The sequence below is a fragment of the Nothobranchius furzeri genome, chromosome 5 (assembly GCF_043380555.1).
Source record: "Nothobranchius furzeri strain GRZ-AD chromosome 5, NfurGRZ-RIMD1, whole genome shotgun sequence".
In the NCBI taxonomy this organism is placed as follows: Eukaryota; Metazoa; Chordata; class Actinopteri; order Cyprinodontiformes; family Nothobranchiidae; genus Nothobranchius; species Nothobranchius furzeri.
Genome location: NC_091745.1, coordinates 9988725 through 10008245, shown reverse-complemented (window position 1 = coordinate 10008245; position 19521 = coordinate 9988725). Strand labels below are relative to the sequence as shown.

General features: G+C 43.8%; 2 protein-coding genes and 1 long non-coding RNA gene across 5 annotated transcripts; 1 reads left to right on the top strand and 2 right to left on the bottom strand.

Moving 5' to 3' along the window:
- Positions 1-368: 368 nt before the first annotated feature.
- Positions 369-17053, top strand: rundc3aa (RUN domain containing 3Aa). 3 transcript variants are annotated; one of them, XM_015948781.3, is made up of 11 exons: positions 369-640; positions 11534-11649; positions 11845-11978; positions 12069-12154; positions 12288-12377; positions 13820-13900; positions 13977-14142; positions 14208-14365; positions 14613-14726; positions 14842-14948; positions 16777-17053. In XM_015948781.3, the coding sequence occupies exons 1-11, from the start codon at positions 534-536 to the stop codon at positions 16917-16919; spliced, it is 1302 nt and encodes a 433-aa protein (XP_015804267.3). In that variant the 5' UTR covers positions 369-533; the 3' UTR covers positions 16920-17053. The 3 variants fall into 3 exon arrangements, with proteins under 3 accessions (XP_015804267.3, XP_015804266.3, XP_015804265.3); XM_015948780.3 differs by having other exon boundaries at positions 11534-11661; positions 14845-14948; XM_015948779.3 differs by having other exon boundaries at positions 11534-11661.
- Positions 7069-8831, bottom strand: LOC107378528 (uncharacterized). Its single transcript, XR_011520622.1, has 3 exons — positions 8674-8831; positions 7686-7853; positions 7069-7207 (listed from the first exon to the last, which is right to left on the bottom strand). It is a non-coding gene; the product is annotated as an uncharacterized lncRNA (long non-coding RNA).
- zwi (zwilling) lies at positions 10460-11076 on the bottom strand. Its single transcript, XM_070551410.1, has one exon. The coding sequence runs from the start codon at positions 10939-10941 to the stop codon at positions 10693-10695; it is 249 nt and encodes an 82-aa protein (XP_070407511.1). The 5' UTR covers positions 10942-11076; the 3' UTR covers positions 10460-10692.
- Positions 17054-19521: the final 2468 nt, after the last annotated feature.

Genomic DNA, 19521 nt, shown 5'->3' with positions numbered 1-19521 from the left:
ATGTTTGAGGTCATTTTTGTTTTAAACCGGAAAATAATGCGTTTTAATTGGACAATAAATGTAGCTATAAACTACTGAAATAAAAATAAAACATAAAACACTAAACAAAATACAGTAAAACTATAACCATTAACCAATAAAACATAGTTCTGAATCTCAAATAAACACTTCTACTTGTAATTGTTCATTTGGCGGGGCTATACGAAGTCTATGAAGGCATAAAATGAATCTATTCTTCGATATTACCATATAGAATGCAAACCGAAATATCAGAAATGAAAGCATTGCTGGTTTCTAACAGTTTTATTAAAAACCGATAGGAATTTTGGTTTTATTTTGAAACGCTTAACCGGAAACAGCTTGTTATCACGCACAACCTGACGCTGATACCTCCGGTCGTCCTGCAGCAGCAGCGGCGGCATCCTTGGCGTCCTGCGGAGGACAGCGGGTGGTGGTAGGACGCAGGACCGGTGGAGGGGGCGGTCCTGGCCTGGGCACGGATCCCGAAGAGGCCCCGGGGCCGCCGCCGCTTAATGGAGTCGGGCTGCATTCAGACAGCAATGGCTATGGGTTTGACATCGAAGAAGGCGTCTGCTCGGAGCGTCGCCGTGGAAAGAAAAAACCTCATCACGGTCTGCAGGTATTCATCACGACCTCATTCCTGTTTCAGCGGGTCCTGACCAACGTGGGTCGGGTTTTCTTTACTGTAAAGAATATAAATTATACACGGTGATGTACGCCTATTTTAGAAGTGAAGGTGAGACAGGTGCGTTTCACCTTCACATACCTCTTCCACCAGGAAGTGAAAAAACACTTATTGTGACCATCACCTGAAATAAGACTTCACTTTGCTGAAACACTGATTTAAACATTTATTTACAACCAAAGATCTGATCTGAAGGGTTATTTCAGCTTCAGAATAAAAGGGTGTCACTGCACATGTTTGCATCCGGTGGGGGCAGAAGACGTCATCAGCCTAAAGCAGGTTTTCTCTCTAAGCACTGAGGGTCTGACTGCCAGGGACAAAAGCATTGAGAGCTGCAAGGACTCCTCCTGACATCCCTGGGCCTCCTTTCATCCTGCCTGCTGAGTGCAGACTGGACATAGCTCCAAAGGGCTTCTGTCCTCTTGCCAGAAAGGTTGCAGCTATAAAATATCTGATCTGAGAGAACAGTCGGAGTAACTCGCTCAACTCAACCAGTTTTGCAGGTGAAGTCACTTTTAATTCTTCATTTGCCTCATATTTATTCTAAAATATGCACACTAGTAGTTTCAACGCTTCATCTGCAAACGGTAGTTATTACGGTTTAATTAATCCACATTGATTATGTTATTAATGATGTTTTTTGATTGGTTTAAAGGCATTTTTTGCACTTATATTTTAAAACTATGAACAAAAGTTTGGATTAAAAAATCCTCTTTCATTACAATTAAGTTTTTAAATACTTGATTACTTCCTTTGTTGACAATTCAAACATTTAGCCTACAAATTATTCTTGTAATGATAGATGTTAATTACATTTAATTAAGGACCATAAGACATTAAATTTCATATCAGTATGAAATCCATCTTATGGACACTGGGTTATTTAAAGGGTCATTAAGGAAGTTTGACAGCCAAAACATGTGTAGAAATAATAAATGTCTTCTTCATACAGTCTCCTGCAATGCCCTGGTCCTGTAGAATGAGCCCTGGCATTTTTACTGTGATTGCCTGTTTTTCTGTAAAATCACAGAAAAAGAGAGCTGCTCGGGTCGAGCAGGCTGCTTCATGCACGTTCACGCTCAGGCATAGCCCGTAGCATTTGCTATCCGTAGCTTTAGCAGTAGAGAGAGAGGTAGTGCCACTTTGTCGCTGTTCCTAACGCCTAGTGACAAGGCTAGCTACATTTCTGAGGACCCTTAGCTACTTTCTTCTAGATATTTCCTGCAAATTAGCAACAAAATAGCCATTTTCACTCCGAACCGTTCTTTGAACGTTGTTTCAGCTGTCATCAAGGATATAAATGTTACAGATACTAAAGACGTCACTGGCGCTTTAGCTCACCTAGTAAGACGTCGGACTCTCGTAGAGAAGATCCGGGTTCTATTCTGGATATGAACATAGTTTTTGTAGAGTTTATTTTTTACATTTATGGTATTTCTTTTACAGTAAGACGCCCACATTTTTATTTGAGACTCACCGAAAGGCATTGAATTCACAGATAAAAAAGATGTGGGTTCAACTTTCATTTTTGAACAATTTTTCAAGCAAGGGAAGGGAATAATCTGAGCATGCAGGAGGACTGACCCATCTTAAACCTTTGTTGGCTGTGCTGAAGAGAAAGGTACAGAACCAAATTAATTAATTAGCTGCGCGTTCCTCTGTCCTCCGGGCCACACACACACACACACACACACACACACACACACACACACACACACACACACACACACACACACACACACACACACACACACACACACACACACACACACACACACACACACACACACACACACAGGACTGTCTCAGCTGTTATTTTCGTTAAGAAGTGTGCAGGTACAGCATGCGCGCCTCGTGCACGAGCCTACTATTGAAGCTGCCATTACGCTTTTGGCCTGAGGGGGCAATCGCGAGCATAAAAATTCAAAACTCCGTTAAGTCCCTTTAAATTAGAAGATTGGATCTTTTTATTGCAGGGATTTTAAAATAACACTTTGTATTAACTGAGAGACAAGAGAAGAGAGAGAGACTTTCAAACGTTTAAGGAAATTTATTTCTAAATAATTTTAAACAATTTAACAAGACTAACTCTAATGATGGATGTTCTGTTTGAATGAAGTGTGTGGTGAATGAGTGTCAAATTCACAACCCTCGCATCTGGAGAAGCAAAGTTTGAGTGGGAGATGATGTTTTGCTCCTAACTGATCAGAGTTTGGGACTTGTAGTCATGAACACATGAGACGCCATTTGTGTCGCATCCACATACCCTCAGTGAGACCTCCGTACAGATCCGGATGCCAGGTCCACGACCCTCCTTGGTACTGGAGCCGATGAAGCAGCGTCGACAGTACGACAAACCAGTCTTTGGATAGTCTCCAGGTAAAAAGCGACAGGTGTTTCACAGCGTCAAAAAGAGACCCTCCTTGGGTCAGCGAGTTCAGCTTTTATTCTGAAAGGTACCGTTGCTTGGTTGGTAACAACGACAGAATTTTCCCAGCTTGATGGTTCTCAGCTTAAAAGAGCAGTACAGATGGCCGGTCCAATACTTCACTTAACATGCGGTGAACTTCATGGGATCTTGAGAACTGAACTTAAGATGGCGTTGGAACTGTTTTGTTAATCTGGATGTTTTTGATTCTGGACGAATCAAAGCTGACAGATTTAATAAACAACACAGAGACTCTGCCACGCTTCAGACTAGGAAGGTTGTGATTGGATCAGTACAGCAATGTGTCATGTGATTACAGGTGCTGGCCAGTAAATTAGAATATCATCAAAAGGTTGAAAATATTTCAGTAATTCCATTCAAAACGTGAAATTTGTACATTATATTCATGCAATGCACACAGACCAATGTATTTCCGATGTTTATTACGTTTAATTTTGATATTTATAGGTGACAACCAATGAAAACATCAAATCTGGTATCTCAGAAAATTAGAATATTCTAAAGGCCAATGAAAAAATGTTTGTTTCTCTAATGTTGGCCAACTGAAAAGAATGAACATGAAAAGAATGTGCATGTATAGCACTCAATACTTAGTCGGGGCTCCTTTTGCCTCAATAACTGCAGTAATGCGGCGTGGCATGGACTCGATCAGTCTGTGGCACTGCTCAGGTGTTATGAGAGCCCAGGTTGCTCTGATAGTCGTCTTCAGCTCCTCTGCATTGTTGGGTCTAGCGTATTGCATCCTCCGCTTCACAATACCCCATAGATTTTCTATGGGGTTAAGGTCAGGCGAGTTTGCTGGCCAATCAAGGACAGGGATACCATGGTCCTTGAACCAGGTGCTGGTGGTTTTGGCACTGTGTGCAGGTGCCAAGTCCTGTTGAAAGGTGAAGTCTGCATCCCCATAAAGTTGGTCAGCAGCAGGAAGCATGAAGTGCTCTAAAACTTCCTGGTAGACGGCTGCATTGACCCTGGACCTCAGGAAACAGAGTGGGCCAACACCGGCAGATGACATGGCACCCCACACCATCACTGACGGTGGAAACTTTACACTGGACCTCATGCAACGTGGATTCTGTGCTTCTCCGCTCTTCCTCCAGACTCTGGGTCCTTGATTTCCAAAGGAAATGCAGAACGTGCTTTCATCAGAAAACATAACTTTGGACCACTCAGCATCAGTCCAGTCCTTTTTGTCCTTGGCCCAGGCGAGACGCTTCTTGCGCTGTTTCTTGTTCAAGAGTGGCTTGACACACGGAATGCGACACCTGAATCCCATGTCTTTCATGAGTCTCCTCGTGGTGGTTCTTGAAGCGCTGACTCCAGCTGCAGTCCACTCTTTGTGGATCTCCCCCACATTTTTGAATGGGTTTGTCGTCACAATTCTCTGCAGGGTGCGGTTATCCCTAGAGCTTGTACACTTTTTTCTACCACATTTTTTCCGTCCCTTCGCCTGTCTGTTAATGTGCTTGGACACAGAGCTCTGCGAACAGCCAGCTTCTTTAGCAATCACCTTTTGTGTCTTGCCCTCCTTGTGCAAGGTGTCAATGATTGTCTTTTGGACAGCTGTTAAGTCAGAAGTCTTCCCCATGATTGTGGTGCCTTCAAAACAAGACTGAGGGACCTTTTAAAGGCCTTTGCAGGTGTTTTGAGTAAATCAGCTGATTAGAGTGGCAGCAGGTGTCTTCTATATTCAGCCTTTTCAGAATATTCTAATTTTTTGAGATACCAAATTTGGAGTTTTCATTAGTTGTCACTTATGAATATCAAATTTAAATGTAATGAACATTGGAAATACATTGGTCTGTGTGCATTGCATGAATATAATGTACAAGTTTCACGTTTTGAATGGAATTACTGAAATATTTTCAACCTTTTGATGATATTCTAATTTACTGGCCAGCACCTGTATTTCCCTTACGTGTGTCAGTGTGTCTAGTGAACTAGAATAAGTCATATTACTTATTAAAACATATTAATCATAATATTGTGATTTCACCGATCGGTCACATTGTATTATTGACTAACAGTTGTTTTGATTAGCTTTATTGAAAATAGAGTTCTTTGATTTAATAAAAGAAAAGTCTCTTCCTCTTCTGTCTTCATTGCTGGAAAGTAAACAGTTTAGAAGCGAATGCATGACCTTGAGGCTGTTTCATGCACTCTGGCGCCGTGTCAAAGGGAACTGTGGAAAACGTTAAATAATCTTGGAGGAATAGCTCCTTCATCACGTTACATTCTATATGTTTACAAAAACATTCAGATTTCAGACGTTTTTTCCTTACTAAAACATTTTGACCTCATTAAAATTAGTGACAGCTGTTTTCTTGCTAATTTGCTATTTAGAAATGTCTCTTATGATTTACTGTTTGTCCTATCTGAGATAAAAAAGATGCATAATAACACCAAATCTTATCAAGTCCTGACCTTATGTTTTATACAATTGTGTGCCGTATTCATCAACATTATGTTTAATAAATCACAAAGGTGTGTAATATCTCCATTTTACTTTATTATTATTATTATTATTATTAGTTGAATGTTGTACCAATTTTTTAATAAAGCTCACACTCTCGGGTAGACACAAGCGTTTTTATTCCAGTTCCTTTATTTTGAAGGCTGTGTTTGGGGCCTAGTGACATGTTCAGAGGTTAAACACACGAGGCAGAGCATGCCTGCAAACCAAAAGAGAAAAGTTCTCACAGTGGACTCGAAAAACACAGACAAATTAGCTGAAATACAAAAAAAAAAAAAAAAAACACTCATGTTTTCAGTTTGCCCTGATCATTCAAAGACACGATTAATCATTTTAATGACAAACAAACTAGACGAGACAGAAATAAATCTCAAACAGCTTCCTGTCAGTAGTGTAAACTACAGTTTGGTTCCTTTTTTCTAACGGTTAGCTTCTCTTTCCTCCAGGCGTGTCCGTATCGCTGCCCGATCTTCTCCCTCATCACATTTCTGACCTTTTTTTTACATCGCCAGTGTGCTCTGAGTTGATTCAAGTTGTCACGGGCTGTTATGTGGCCGTTCAGCTGACACGGGGTCGTGGGAGGGGGCGTCCTGAATCAGCAGGCTGGACAGTAACGTGGGCTGGGTGTTCCTGTGGTGCATCTTTCAGGATCCAGACGCAGACGAGCCGACCGCGGCACAGATACCTCCACAGTAGGATGGAGTTGAGTGCTGTTAGTGCTTCATTAGTACATCAGGCCAAGCTTTATTCATCCTGATATATGTGTAAATAAAGTCTAACCTCTGCCCCTTCACCGTAAAAACAGACGTGTTTAACATACAATCAGCGCACACAGAGATTAACATGTTCACTTCTTAACAAATCGTTTTTTCTGGGCAAAGAAAAACCTGTTTCCTTTCTGTTTTGGGGTGAAAAGTTCAGATTTTTCTCCTTGTTTTCTAAAGGTTGCTGTCTGAAAGCTCTTGATCTGACACGGTGTGGATCACCAGTACCAGGCACGAGCTCTTCATTAATCTCTGGGGTGTGTTTGGGTGCCATGGCAACAGGGCTGGACTTAACAGAATGAACCCATTTTGATTTGAAACAAGACGCATCTTTGCACCATCTGATGGAACAGTTTCTGCACCGGGGCTTAAAGGCGTCGCAAAACAAACGGAACAAAAATGAGTTCTAATGACGAGAGATGAATTAAGTAAAGGAGCGTCCTGCTCCTAAAACTACGACGTTTAATAAAAACGAGATGATGCGATGGCCGTGACGAGACTCGTCGATGGTTGAAATATCCACACCGACAGCAGTGTTGCAGGATCTGGTGAATCTATCCGCTGTTGCAACTAGCAACAGGTTTGTTTTTGACATGGCTGAGGCTTCCCGTGGGTGTGAGTTTACATGCAGCGCCATGTTAACTGGGCCCAGTTCGACCAGATGTTGTATTTGTTGCGGTCGTTGAGCCGACAGATCAACCGTATCCTCCAAACACACGTGCTGTTACTGGCTGCTCTGTTGCTTTAGCCTGGCGGAGCTGGCTCAGGTAGCTGGTGGTGGCTGCAGGAGGGGTGCTGGCGTGGACTCGCTGAACCTAAGAGAGAGTAGATGAGACGAGTGAGGGACTTCCTGTAAACAAAGGGGACATGGAGGCTCGAGGTTCGAGTTCTGTCTCTTGGCTGGGGCGTGGTTTCAAGACAGAATGTCTTTAACGGTATAAGCACGCATGAACTCAGCTTTCATTAACATAGGGGCTCCCTTTTTGACAGTAAATGCAACCTTTTTGCATCTTTGCCACATTTTCAATAATTGTTAATATCTCTTCTAATTTGCAGGTTGGATTTTTGCTTTGGTCCATCTAACTTCTGTGGAGTTCAGCAGGTTTGACTGAACATTTAAAATCAGTTTAGGGCCCGTTACCAATCCCCCCCCCCCCCTCCTCATATTCAGAGATCTGATTTATGTCTCTTAGCCAGACTTTACTGTCCATCTTGAATTCTGATCCATCTTCACCTCCGCTGACCATGAAACACTTTCCTTTGACGTTTATTCATAGAGAGGATGGGACACACCCTGCTTTGGGGTTTGGCTCATTCTCGTGTTAATATTCAGCAGAGCACAAATCTTTAGCTTGTTCTTCTTTTTTGTGCCCATTCAGTGCAGGAAAGGACGTCTCTTCCGACAGTTCAGTGCTGGCTGGAGCTCGCCAGTGTCATCTGACTCTGCTGGTTAATCCAAGACTGAAGGGAAAGAGAGAGAGAATACGAGAGAGAGAAGGAGAAAGACGTCAGGGAAGTGTGTGTGAGCGTAAAAAAAACAGGTCAGAGTGGATGTGAGGCTGTCTGAATTTGGGTTAGGTGTCACTGCTGATAAATGGAGGTTTGGGTATCTTGTGGAGGAAGCTCACTGGTGTAAGTACAGTAGAGAACAAGAGGGCATTTAGAGGGAGCTGAGTGGGTTTGGCTGTGGTCCAGGCCGAGTGAGAGGGGGGCACAAAAGAAGCTTGTCAGAGAGCCATGCAGTTGTTTTTCTGTGTCAAATCGTACCAAGAGCATGTTGCTGTTCCACTCCATTCATTTGCATTGAAGGCCCACAAGCGATACCCCTACAGATCAAAGAGCCTCAGTAGAGCCGCAAACAGCTGCTCTGATCTCCCTTTGTAAGAAGTCACTACATCATCCTTCCACCTCAAACAGGCCTTCTACAGAAGTTCAACTGCTTCTGGTTTGATTTTAAATCCATCACTCATCAGTATGCACGTTACCACGGGGTTAGCACACCCTAGCACGAGTGACTGCCTGAATCCACGCCCTTTCTTTTATCAAACAGATCTAAACGTGGAGCGTTTTGATGGGATGATCACATGTCTTCACTGCTGCTCTCATCTTGCAAGATGTCGCGTCTGAGACAGAAACAGACATTTTGGTTTTGGTTTTTAGCCGAACTGTAGCTTTGCTTGCTTGCAACCTTTTCCCAGTTTTCCCCAAACAAAACTAAAGCTCTGAAATACACCTAAGAGCTGTTTTTCCTTGCAGAAAAAGGTTATCAAAGACCACTGACCTGTTTTCGTGAAAACTGCGGCATGTCCAAACAAAGTCGAAACTCCAAAAGTAAATTTAATCCAGATTTTGCCCTCGGTCGGGATAGACCCTTTGCAGATGTGGTTGTTGTATCCAAACTTTGATGACGCTCTTTTCTGGTCGGATTTGGTTCCCCCCGCCCCAAAAGGTGGTTCTCTTATGTTTAAATCGTCTTTGTCTTGCGTTTGGGGAAAAGGGCCTTCCGGAAAGAGGTGGTGGTGGTGCCTCTGCTGAAGGAGGCGCTGCCCAGGGAAATCTTGGTCTTCCCACTGCTGATGGTGGAGGAGCCCAGAGACGTTGTGCTCCTGCCTCTGGTGATGGACGAGTTTCCCATGGCGAGCTTGGTCTTCCCCCTCTTTATGGTGGTGTTGCCTAGAGTCAAGGCGGTCTTTCCCTCGGTGAAGCTGGTGTTGCCCATTGAGGACAAGCTCGTCTTCCTGACCCAGGTTCAACGGCGGGGTTTGGGACTCACTCGACGCAAAGCATCGCACAATCATGCAGCGCACCCTGCTCTGCAAGCCCCCAGAGGTAATAGTAGCATCAGCTGCGATCCAGAGTGGACCAGAATGCCAAGCATGGACAGTGCGACCCCCGTGTCACATAATGCCTTCGTTGAGCTGGTCTGCGTGGGCTTTGGAAGGCCACATACCGCCCATGTGTCCTTTGAATGGACAGAGGCAGTCGTAGGTGGCCGCAGCCTATCTGGGAGGACTTGGACAGTGGTGCGATTGTCCCATTGCCACGACGACACCAGACGGTTGAAGGACACATTGTTGCAAAGAGGACAGTCTGCGGTGACATCACTTTCTTCTCAACCATTGTTCCCTGTAGCCTCTGATTGTAAGACTGTAAGACTTTGTGTACAGCTGTAAGAACCATATGTGGAGTCAGCTGCTGGGTGTGAGTATTTGCAGAAAAAAAGGCCGAATGTTTGCGTTTGAGACTTTGATTGCTCTTCTCTTGTATGTGTATCTTGTCGGGATCGCCCTTCTGCTCGCCACCTGGGCGTGGTTCCTTCATTGTTCAGAAAGCCAATGTTTGTTTTCTTCTTTTTAGTCACATTTAGCACATCTAATAAAAACCAGCGTCTGCACACAAAAAAATTAGCCAAAGCACCGTTTTAGACATTGTTATCTTTATAAGGCCTAATACATGAATCCTTGTTTACAGTCTTGTACAGGAGGGAATTTGCTGTTGATGTAGAGCAGCTTAAATTATGGGAAAGTGGGAAAACTCAGCAACAGAACTCCTGCAGTTATACCAGTCATGTGGATGTGTTGTCAGATTACAGCAGAGCGGCGTTGTCGAAAGCCACGTATGTTCTTGCATCTCTGCGTACATCACACACATCTGTTCACACGTCCCCTCCCTGCCAAGTCAACACACCATAAAGTCTCATCTCGTCACTGTCGCATTTGCATGACACGGTCAGAAGAGCTCGCGTCTGCTCACAAACATATTGCACCAGTTTCCCTATTAGCACTTCTTATTTAGAAAAAAACATAAACTCCCTTTTTGTTTTGCTCCAACGCATAAAAAACCAGACATAGCAGCAGAGTTTTATTACTACTGACCTTCTAAAACTGATCACATAGACATATCCATGGTTTTTTTAAACTGTGTGCAGGTTTCAAGTGTGAAAGTCCCAGTAGATGTTGCTGTGCGTTTCATTTCCCCTGACCAGGGTGGTTTTGATCACAGATACAGACTTGCTCCCAAAAGTGAGGATCAGAGTGATGAGAGCGCTCGTGGTCTCTCCTCGCGTCACCGAGGTTTTGACCACCTTTATGCCGCTGTTGCCCAAAGTTACAGTGGTTCTGCTCCAGGAAATCGAGGATTTTCCCCAAGCGATGAAGTACTTAGTCCTCAGGATCAGAAACCTGCCTTTGGTGAAGGAGGTGTTGCTTGACAAGAACGTAGTTTTCCACTCATTGTTAGAGTCTTTTTTGGGCTGCTTTGCTTTGGGTGTCGTTGCGCCGGCTTCAGACTTCGTGTCCATTTAGGTGTTCCTACGCTTGGCTGTCAATGCTTTGCGGAAGGAGGTGGTGGTGGTTCCCCGGCTGAAGCTGGCCCGTCCCAGCGCCACGGTCGTCTTTTGCCTTTGGATGGTGGAATCTCCCATGGAGGTGGTGGTCACTCCCCTGAAGATTGAGGAGTTGCCTAAGGAGACGGTAGTTTTCCCCCTGGCGATGGAGGTTTTCCCCACTGCCAGGGCAGTCTTGCCCTCTGTGATATTAGTGTTGCCCATGGAAGCGGAGGCAGTCAGCCCGAGCCTGGTCCTGGAAGCCAGCTCCTATCGCACACGCTGCATAGCAGTCCCCTCTGTGGCGCAGAGGGGTGAGCATGCGAGGTCAAACAGCCAAACCAAAGCTGCAGCAGCCAGGCTAAATAGATCAGGCCACGATGTATAGAAGAAGGGGAGGGAATTATTGGGTCATTCTTTGATGCTGGTCGGTCCCTCAGAGAGACAAGATCCAAAAGGACCTGGAAGCACAGCATTCACAAAGGCCGTACAGACAGGGGGTTAATTGTGTTGTTTTCATGGCAACAAAGCCAAGCACTGAAGGAGGAGCTTTGTGCAGCACACAAGACAATAGGGTTACCTCAGCATGATAAGATGGCACGGTTCCTAAAACAAAACAAAAAAAAAAAGAAAAGAAAAAAGGCCCCCCCTTTCCTGCCGTTGTTTAGATACAGTAGTACATTTGTCTGTGTTGGTAAAGTAAAGGACACAGCTGCACGCGGTGTGCCGCACCAAACCAGCAGAGATCCTTCAAATTAAAACGTTATTCTGTCACGTTGTAGTTTATTCCTAAACTCTCTCTTTGATTCTGTTTCAGATTCTCTGTAAAGACTCTCCTAGAAAAGTACACAGCAGAGCCCATAGATGATTCTTCAGAGGAGTTTGTCAACTTTGCTGCTATTTTAGAGCACATCCTCAGCCATCGCTTCAAAGGTAACACTACAGGTAACACTCAGCATGCCGAAAGAGGAAAACCACTTTGTTGAATGCCAGAAACCTGCTACTTGTGCTGGAGCGTTGATGTTTGATATTTGAACTAGATGTTTTAAATAAATCTAATGCTGAACTATAACTTTACCCGTTGCAGTCACGTTTAACGGTTTGGTTGCTTGGTTATAATTTGAGCAGGTTCGGGAAGCTGGTTCAGCTCAGATGGACAGCGCAGTTTCTGGGAATACATTCGGCTGGCGTGCAGCAAGGTGCACAACAACTGCATCGCCAGCATCGAAAACATTGAGAACATCAGCACTTCACGAGCCAAGGCAAGAAAACCTTATATGAGTAACTCTGAATGGGTTTGTGTGTGTGTGTGTGTGTTTCTGTTCTTGCTGACTGCTTGTGTCATCCTGCAGGGTCGGGCATGGATCAGAGTTGCACTGATGGAGAAACGTCTGTCTGAGTATGTCTCCACTGCTCTGAGGGACACCAGAACCACCAGGTCTGACCGAATATTTATTCATTCAGAGAAATCTAGATGATTGATGGTGTGATGCAGCACCTCTGTTGGAAAATTCTCTGTGTGGATCCTGATAATTCCAATAATGGCCACCCTTGACCTGCAAACCCGACAGGAGGTTCTATGATGAGGGAGCCATCATGCTGAGGGAGGAAGCTACGGTTTTGACTGGCATGCTGATTGGACTCAGCGCCATTGACTTCAGGTGAAGGCTTCATTTTAACACGCGAATGAACTCATCAGCCCAGAATGTTATATTTTAAATCAACACATTTTTAAATGTTTACTTCTTTAAGCTGGTTATTTTCTAATCTTTTTCTGTGTAAAGAATGGGTCGTTTACATCTTACTTATGAAACATAAAATGTGAGATTCCATAGAAAAATGAAATATCAATTTGATGGATCTTTGAATATTTTAACCAGAAGATCAGAACTTTTTATTGCAGGGATTAAGCGACACTTCGTATTAACTCCGAGGAGAGAGAGAGAGAGTCAGGTTTATAATAGTTAAGAAATTTATTTCTACACAATTTAAACAAGACTAACTTTAACACTCTGTGTACTGATGGAACAAAGGTGGAGTGAGACGTGATGAATGATGATGTGTGTGGAACGTGGTTATCAGAACCAGCGCATTTAGTTCTGAGTGGGAGTGAATGTTTCGCTCTAAACTTTAGTTGGAGATTTATAACACACGAGACGCCATCTGTTGGTCTACGTACCCATGAGGAAGCCTCCGTTAGATCCAGAATGCCGAGGTCCTCTTGGACCCTCCTTGGAACCGAAGCCGGTAGAAAAGCAGCGGTGCTGACCAGACTAGTCTTGGAACGCTTCCAGGTCACGCCGATTCGTTGGCGTCAGCAAGACCCTGAAGGGGTCGTGAGGTTCAGCTTTTATTCTGAAGGAACCGTTGCGGTCAGGTGTAACTTGCAACAGATTTTATCCAGCTTGTCTGAGGTTCTTTTTGCCTGAAGAGGAAGTCCGGATGGCCTGTCCGAGTCTTCTCTAGAACGCTTTGAACTAAAGAAAAGGTGGCGTGGGATAATTTTTATATTTGTCATATTTTGGTTTACTGGCGAATCAGAATTTGACATGCAAAAGGGTTTATACAAACACCACAGAAAACCACGCCTAGCGCCAGAAACAAAGGTTCTGATTGGATCAGACAAAAGGAAATGTGTCGTGTGACTTTAGCATTACGTGTCGTTAGTGTCTAGTGCAAATGTCCAAGATTATAATAACTTGTAAAATACTACTGATCACAGGATTATAATATCAAGTAATAACATTGTCATTTCACATACTGAGTGAACATTGGGCTCACATTATTATTGGTAATTAACAAAGTTGTTTGATTATGTATTTATCAAAACAGTTCTTCGTCTTGAGCTGTCCAGAGGTGAAGCATGAAGCAGTTCCGATGGGCAGAGTGCATGAAAGACCTTGGCCACTATCTCCTGTAGATGAGCCTGTCAGAGACTTTATGTCTCTGCTCGAGCAGATGCAGCAGATCACGACCTTTAGGTCAAAAACAGGACATTCATGACGCTACATCTGTTTAGTGTTTTAATTAAAAGGGAATTAAAGAGCTGTCACTGGTAGATAACACGTAAACCTCTTGTTCTGATGAAGGAGCCTCTGTGCAGTTTTTGTTTGAAAGGTGAGACTCTGGATGGGAAATCCCCAGCTGTAATTGACTACACGCCTTACCTGAAGTTCACTCAGAGGTGAGACTGATCAGCTGATCGATCCACGGCGGTGGGATGATCGGTGCCGTAACCCCACTGCCTCTCTGCTGTGCAGCTACGAATATCTTAGTGATGAGGAGGACCGCCGCAGCGTGGACAGCAGCAACAGTGAGGAGAGCGTCCCCGAGCATCCCTACATCCCTTTAGTGACCGATGAGGAGAGCTGGGGCAACAAATGTCGCAAGATGGAGCAAAGGTTTAAGATCGTCTACGCTCAGAAGGTGACTCCCGGTGACTTCACTCCTCCTCCTGCAGCTCCTTGTGTAATCAGCTCTGTGTGGTCCAGGGTTATCTGGAGGAGCTGGTGCGTTTGAGGGAGTCTCAGCTGAAGAACGTGGAGACAGAGAACAAGTGTCTGAGAGCCAAGGTGGAGGAGCTGACGGTGCAGGGCCAGCAGGAGAAGAAGGAGCTGGAGGCCATCGTGCTGGAGCTTCAGGCACAACTGTGAGGAAGCATGCACCACCTCTGGATTACCTTCTTTTTGGAGTCTTACAAACACAATAACATTATAAAATGTAAACCTAATGTGGTTAGAAGAAAAAATACAATTGCTAATTACTTTAAATTAATTTTCATCTATTTAAACTTGTTTTATTAAATCTGACTGATTTGCACTTCTGTCAAACAAGTTCACATAAACCACTCTTAAGAGGGAAAACATCTCCTGAAATAAATCCTCTTCTCTCTTTAGCTCTGCTCTCACGCCTTGTGACTCCTCCCATCTGGCTAAAGATCTCTCCATCCCTCTGGTGAACCAGTGGTCCACCGTCACAAACAACCAAGGAGATGTCAAACTGTTCCGCAGGTAAACCCAACTGCGACCTTCTTTCTGCTTTGATGTATTCAGGCGTATTAAGTGTAACGGGAAAAACATTTTTTCTGGTTGTGATGTGGATGGTGGTGATGTCTGTGTCACCCAGAAGGAGTTTCCACAGCCTGGAGCAGCTTTCTGTTGAAGTGAGTCTGAACTCTGACTCCCACAAGACTGATGAGAGACAGAATGGAGACGCTGCCTGGAGCTCAGCCGGTAGAACGCAACTTCAGCATGCATCACAGTTTGTTAGCAGTTAGCAGCATTTAACCCTTTAACCGACAGGGTGGAGCACATGTATGTCCTCTTATCTTACTACACTGAACTTAAAAGGTCAACTTCATTTGAAAATTTTTTTTTATGATTATTTCTGATTATAATCGGTCACTGTGAGTTTTTCATGCAGGCCGAACATGAAAATAGTCTCCTACACCTATCTCCTGAAGTAGCGTCTGATAGAAAATAGACGATGAAATTCTAGGATGTGAAAATCCTGACAGATCTACGTCACACTGTCGCTTAACAATCATGGACTCAGCCATCTTGACTCACGACGGGGAAGGCTGTTGTTGGTTTAGCCTCCAGGAATCAGCAGAGAATGTCTTGACTAGTAGAAGCTAATTTTTAGCATTAGCAACTTCACCACACAGCAGAAGCTCCTCCTGGCTTGTGTTATTTGTGGGGATAAAACATCAATGTCACAGGGCAAACAGAGTCAGTGGTAGAGTCGTGTTGCTGTTAGCCAATCAGAGGCCAGATGTCCGAATATCAGGAAATAAAACTCCAATTCTTCCGTTCACCTCAACTCTGACCTAGCTCACTTCTACTTCCTACAGCAGGTGCACCAGAGCCTTTATTCCCTAGATTAGGACATACAAGGCATTCATTCCTACTAGAAACCACTGCAAATGTGCTGAACATATGAGTAAAGATGGTCTTTAATAAAAAGCTAATAAAATAAACACGTTCTAGAAAGCTTCTTGACCCAAGTAGCTGGGGAGAGGAAAGTCAGGCCGTCTCGGCTTTAGGCTGCTGCCCCAGCAACCCGACTCTGGATAAGCGGCTGCAAATGGATGTGTTTGAATAAATGTTAAACAATACTAGTTCACATTGTTATGTTTATGCCTTTAGCAGACGCTCGTGTCCAAAGCGACTTATAAGTGATAATGAAGCCAGCAGGTTGCTCTTGAGGCTACGACGACAAACACTAATCAGTCAATCCTAGGTGGCGCAGAGGGAAGTGAACAAGGAGTGGACAGTAGAGAGGGGGGACGGGTGCAGGGAGGGTCCTAGTTTAGAAGATGCTCTCTGAAGAGCAGGGTCTTCAGGAGTTTCTTGAAAATCGACAAGGATGCCCCTGTTCTAGTAGTGCTTGGAAGGTCATTCCACATTTGTGGAACGACGCATGAGAAGAGTCTGGATTGTTCTGAGCGTGGTGTAGGCACTGCTAGCCGACGATCCTGTGATGACCGGAGCGGCCGGGCCGAGACGTAAGCCTTTGCAAGAGGATTCGGGTAGATGGGAGCTGTAACATCCAGGACTTTGTATGCTAGCGTTAGCAATTTGGATTTGACACTTGCAGCTAGCGGTAGCCAGTGGAGCTCAGTGAGCAGAGGGCTGACGTGTGCCTGTTTAGGCTGATGAAAGACCACACACACTGCTGCATTCTGGACCATTTGAAGAGGCCCTTCTAACTGGTCTTCCAGTTAGAAGGGCCTCTTCAAATTGCAGTAGTCGAGGCAGGAGATGAAAGTAGATTGCACAAGGAGCTGGGTAGCATACTATTACATTTTTACCCACACTTCTCCAAATAAGCCACTGATCCACTTTTATTTATGTTATTATATTTAACTGAGTCAACAAGAGTCAGGCAGTAGAATAACGTGTCTGCTAAAGCAGGGATGTGTTTGTATGCCAACATAAAAGCTCTTCAGTAGCAGCCACCCATGCACATACACATATTTTACACAAAGGCAGGCTTGAAGAGGCTCCATGTAGGCAGTTTAAACAATGCATGATCATAATTTGAATTTTCTCTTTGCAGGAAACGATAACACTCCCTCCATGCTGGGTCTGTGTGGCTCCCTGGCCTCCTTACCAAGCTCCAAGTCTCTGGCAAGCCTCAAGTCCAGCGAGTGTTTGGTAAACATCAGTACTGAACCCAGTCCTGCACTCTCTCCCAGCTAGGAGCTCCAAACCAACAAACAGCCTAGAACTAAGCCACAGCCTGTCTGCCCGGTGATGCTGCGCTGACCCGGCCAAATCTCTCTTCCACCCATATCTGCATTTTGATGGAATAAAAACAGGACCATTCTGGATTTTTTTTTGTACATGACACCATTATGAAGCTAAACATTCTCTTTTCTCCTCTTTGCTTTTGATCTCTATCTCTATCTGCTCATCCAGCATCACACAAACCTTTCTGGAAGCATCTGTCTACCTTATTAAATGCTTTCATCTTGCACCTTTTTTGGATCTCAGTATTCCTGCAGTGATGTTCTCTGTTTTAGTGCATCTGGGTTAGATGTCAAAGTTCAGTCCTAAACAGGGTGTTGAGATGGATGTGATCCTCTGAAAGTTCATATCATAACAGCTAAACTAATTAAAACAACAAGCTGTTACGGTATCTGTAAAGCTGTGCATCTTATTTTATTGATTTTATACAGTTCTAAGCCGTCAGATGCTCATTTGGTCCAGTACAGCAGTATATTCTCATCACATGCTTATGTTTTTTGTTGGTTTTCTGTTGCAATAAACTGCCTTTTTTACATGATGTCTTTTTAATTTTTCTTTTGTTGTAACATAATACCTTCAAACTGGATGTTGATGAGTCTTGGAGTGGCTGGTTGCTTTACTCTGGCGCCATCTAGAGGTGTTATCCTGGGAAAAGTTATTTATACTGAGCTCCATTATTATCATTTATTTTAAATAAGATCAAACATGCTTTGAGTTGTAACATTTCAGATGGCACGCATGCCCCTGCCAACTGGTTGCTGTGGTTGCTTGGATGAAACCCAGTTTAGACGAGCTGTAATGTTCTGTATTCTTTCTCCTGCAGCTAATTAGAAAGGACTTTAAACCTGCGTAGATCCTTGTAACCTGGGTTAAATATCAGACTTTTATTACTTCTCTTTGATTTTCTGAGCCTCTGTTTTATTCTAGTAAAACCCATGCAGCAAATAAAGAGCAGAATAGTTTTATTTCACTTGATTTCAGACACCAAACATTACAAGGAAGTCACGCTCACCGACAGGTAAAGTGTAAAGACACTAGGGGCTGGATTAAAACTTTTGCACATTGCTGTTCTCAGTAAATAGCTTGAGCTGAAATGGCACAAAAATAATTTAGTAAAATAAAATATAAGTTTCACATTTACATTTCAAACTGAAACATTTAGATGGAATAATTGGTAGCACTGTTGTCTCACAGTGAGAAGGTTGCGGGTTTGAATCCCAGCCTTACTGCTCGGAGTTAGCATGTCCTGATGAATGCTTGGGTTTTACCAGGGAACTCCAGTTTCCTCACATAGTCTAAAACATGCATGTCAGGTTGTTTGGCGACTCGTATTTACACCTACAGGTGTTATTGTATCAAAATGTCCAGGGTGTCCCTTTCTCTCTCCCTATGAGTGCTGGAGTTAAGTAAGTTAAAGGTGCAACACAGGTCCGGCATTTTCATGGATGAATGCGAACATCAAGCTTCTGACACAAATCCATTTCTGAGTTCATTCCAGCATTGCAGTCACGTCTCCGGTCCACCATGGTGTATCTACTATTGCGTGTTTGTATTGTGTTTATGTATTTCAGAGACGTTTGCACACAAACAAATGTGTCCCTCATTCTCTACCTCTTCACTTGTAAGTCGCTTTGGACAAAAACGTCTGCGAAATACATAAACATATAGATCCACTAGGATAAATACAATAAAGTTTATCTCTCACCAAATAGAATGTTTACTAAGAAATCACAATGTAACCATGGAAACATTACTTGGTGTGTGTGTGTGTGTGTGTGTGTGTGTGTGTGTGTGTGTGTGTGTGTGTGTGTGTGTGTGTGTGTGTGTGTGTGTGTGTGTGTGTGTGCTCTCTGTCTTCTCGATCCCCAGTGAGTCGTGGCGGATGGCTGCTTATACTGAGCCAGGATCCTCTGGAGGTTTCCTCCTGTTAAAAGGGAGTTTTCCTCTCCACTGTCACTAAATGCTTGCTTAGTATGAGGATTGCTGTAAAGTCACTGAAACTAGTCAGTGACTCGATGCAATTTGCTGGTTCCTTTTATAGGAAACGTGCACTATATAAATAAACTGAATCGAACTGCGTAAAGGTGAGCGTCCCCTTGCTGCACTCTCTAGATTTGAGAGAAATTCATCTGCCAAGAGCTGCCATAGATAGAAAAGACCAAAAATGTCTATATTCATGAATAATTTGGATTTTTTTTGTTTGTTTTATTTTATTTTTCAAAGCCTGCAATTGCAAATGAGATCATAGTAAAGAGTGCCTCTGTGTTTCATCCTTGGCATCATTAATAAAATGACCCAGGACCTCCTGAACCCTTGCGTTGATCTTTTAACGGACCCTGACCCACAACTTGAGAGACAACACGTAGACCATTCTGGATGATCTGGACTTGAGTGGGGGGTGGAGGCCTCTCGATGCGCAGCAGAAAAAAAAACCTTAAAGTGGGTGGAAGACCTCAGGGTGGTGGGCTTCTTTCTTTCAGCAGACAGATGGATGCGAGGACCAATAGGCGTTCAGTCATATTCTGATCCAACCAACCAGGTCAGCCTCCCTCAC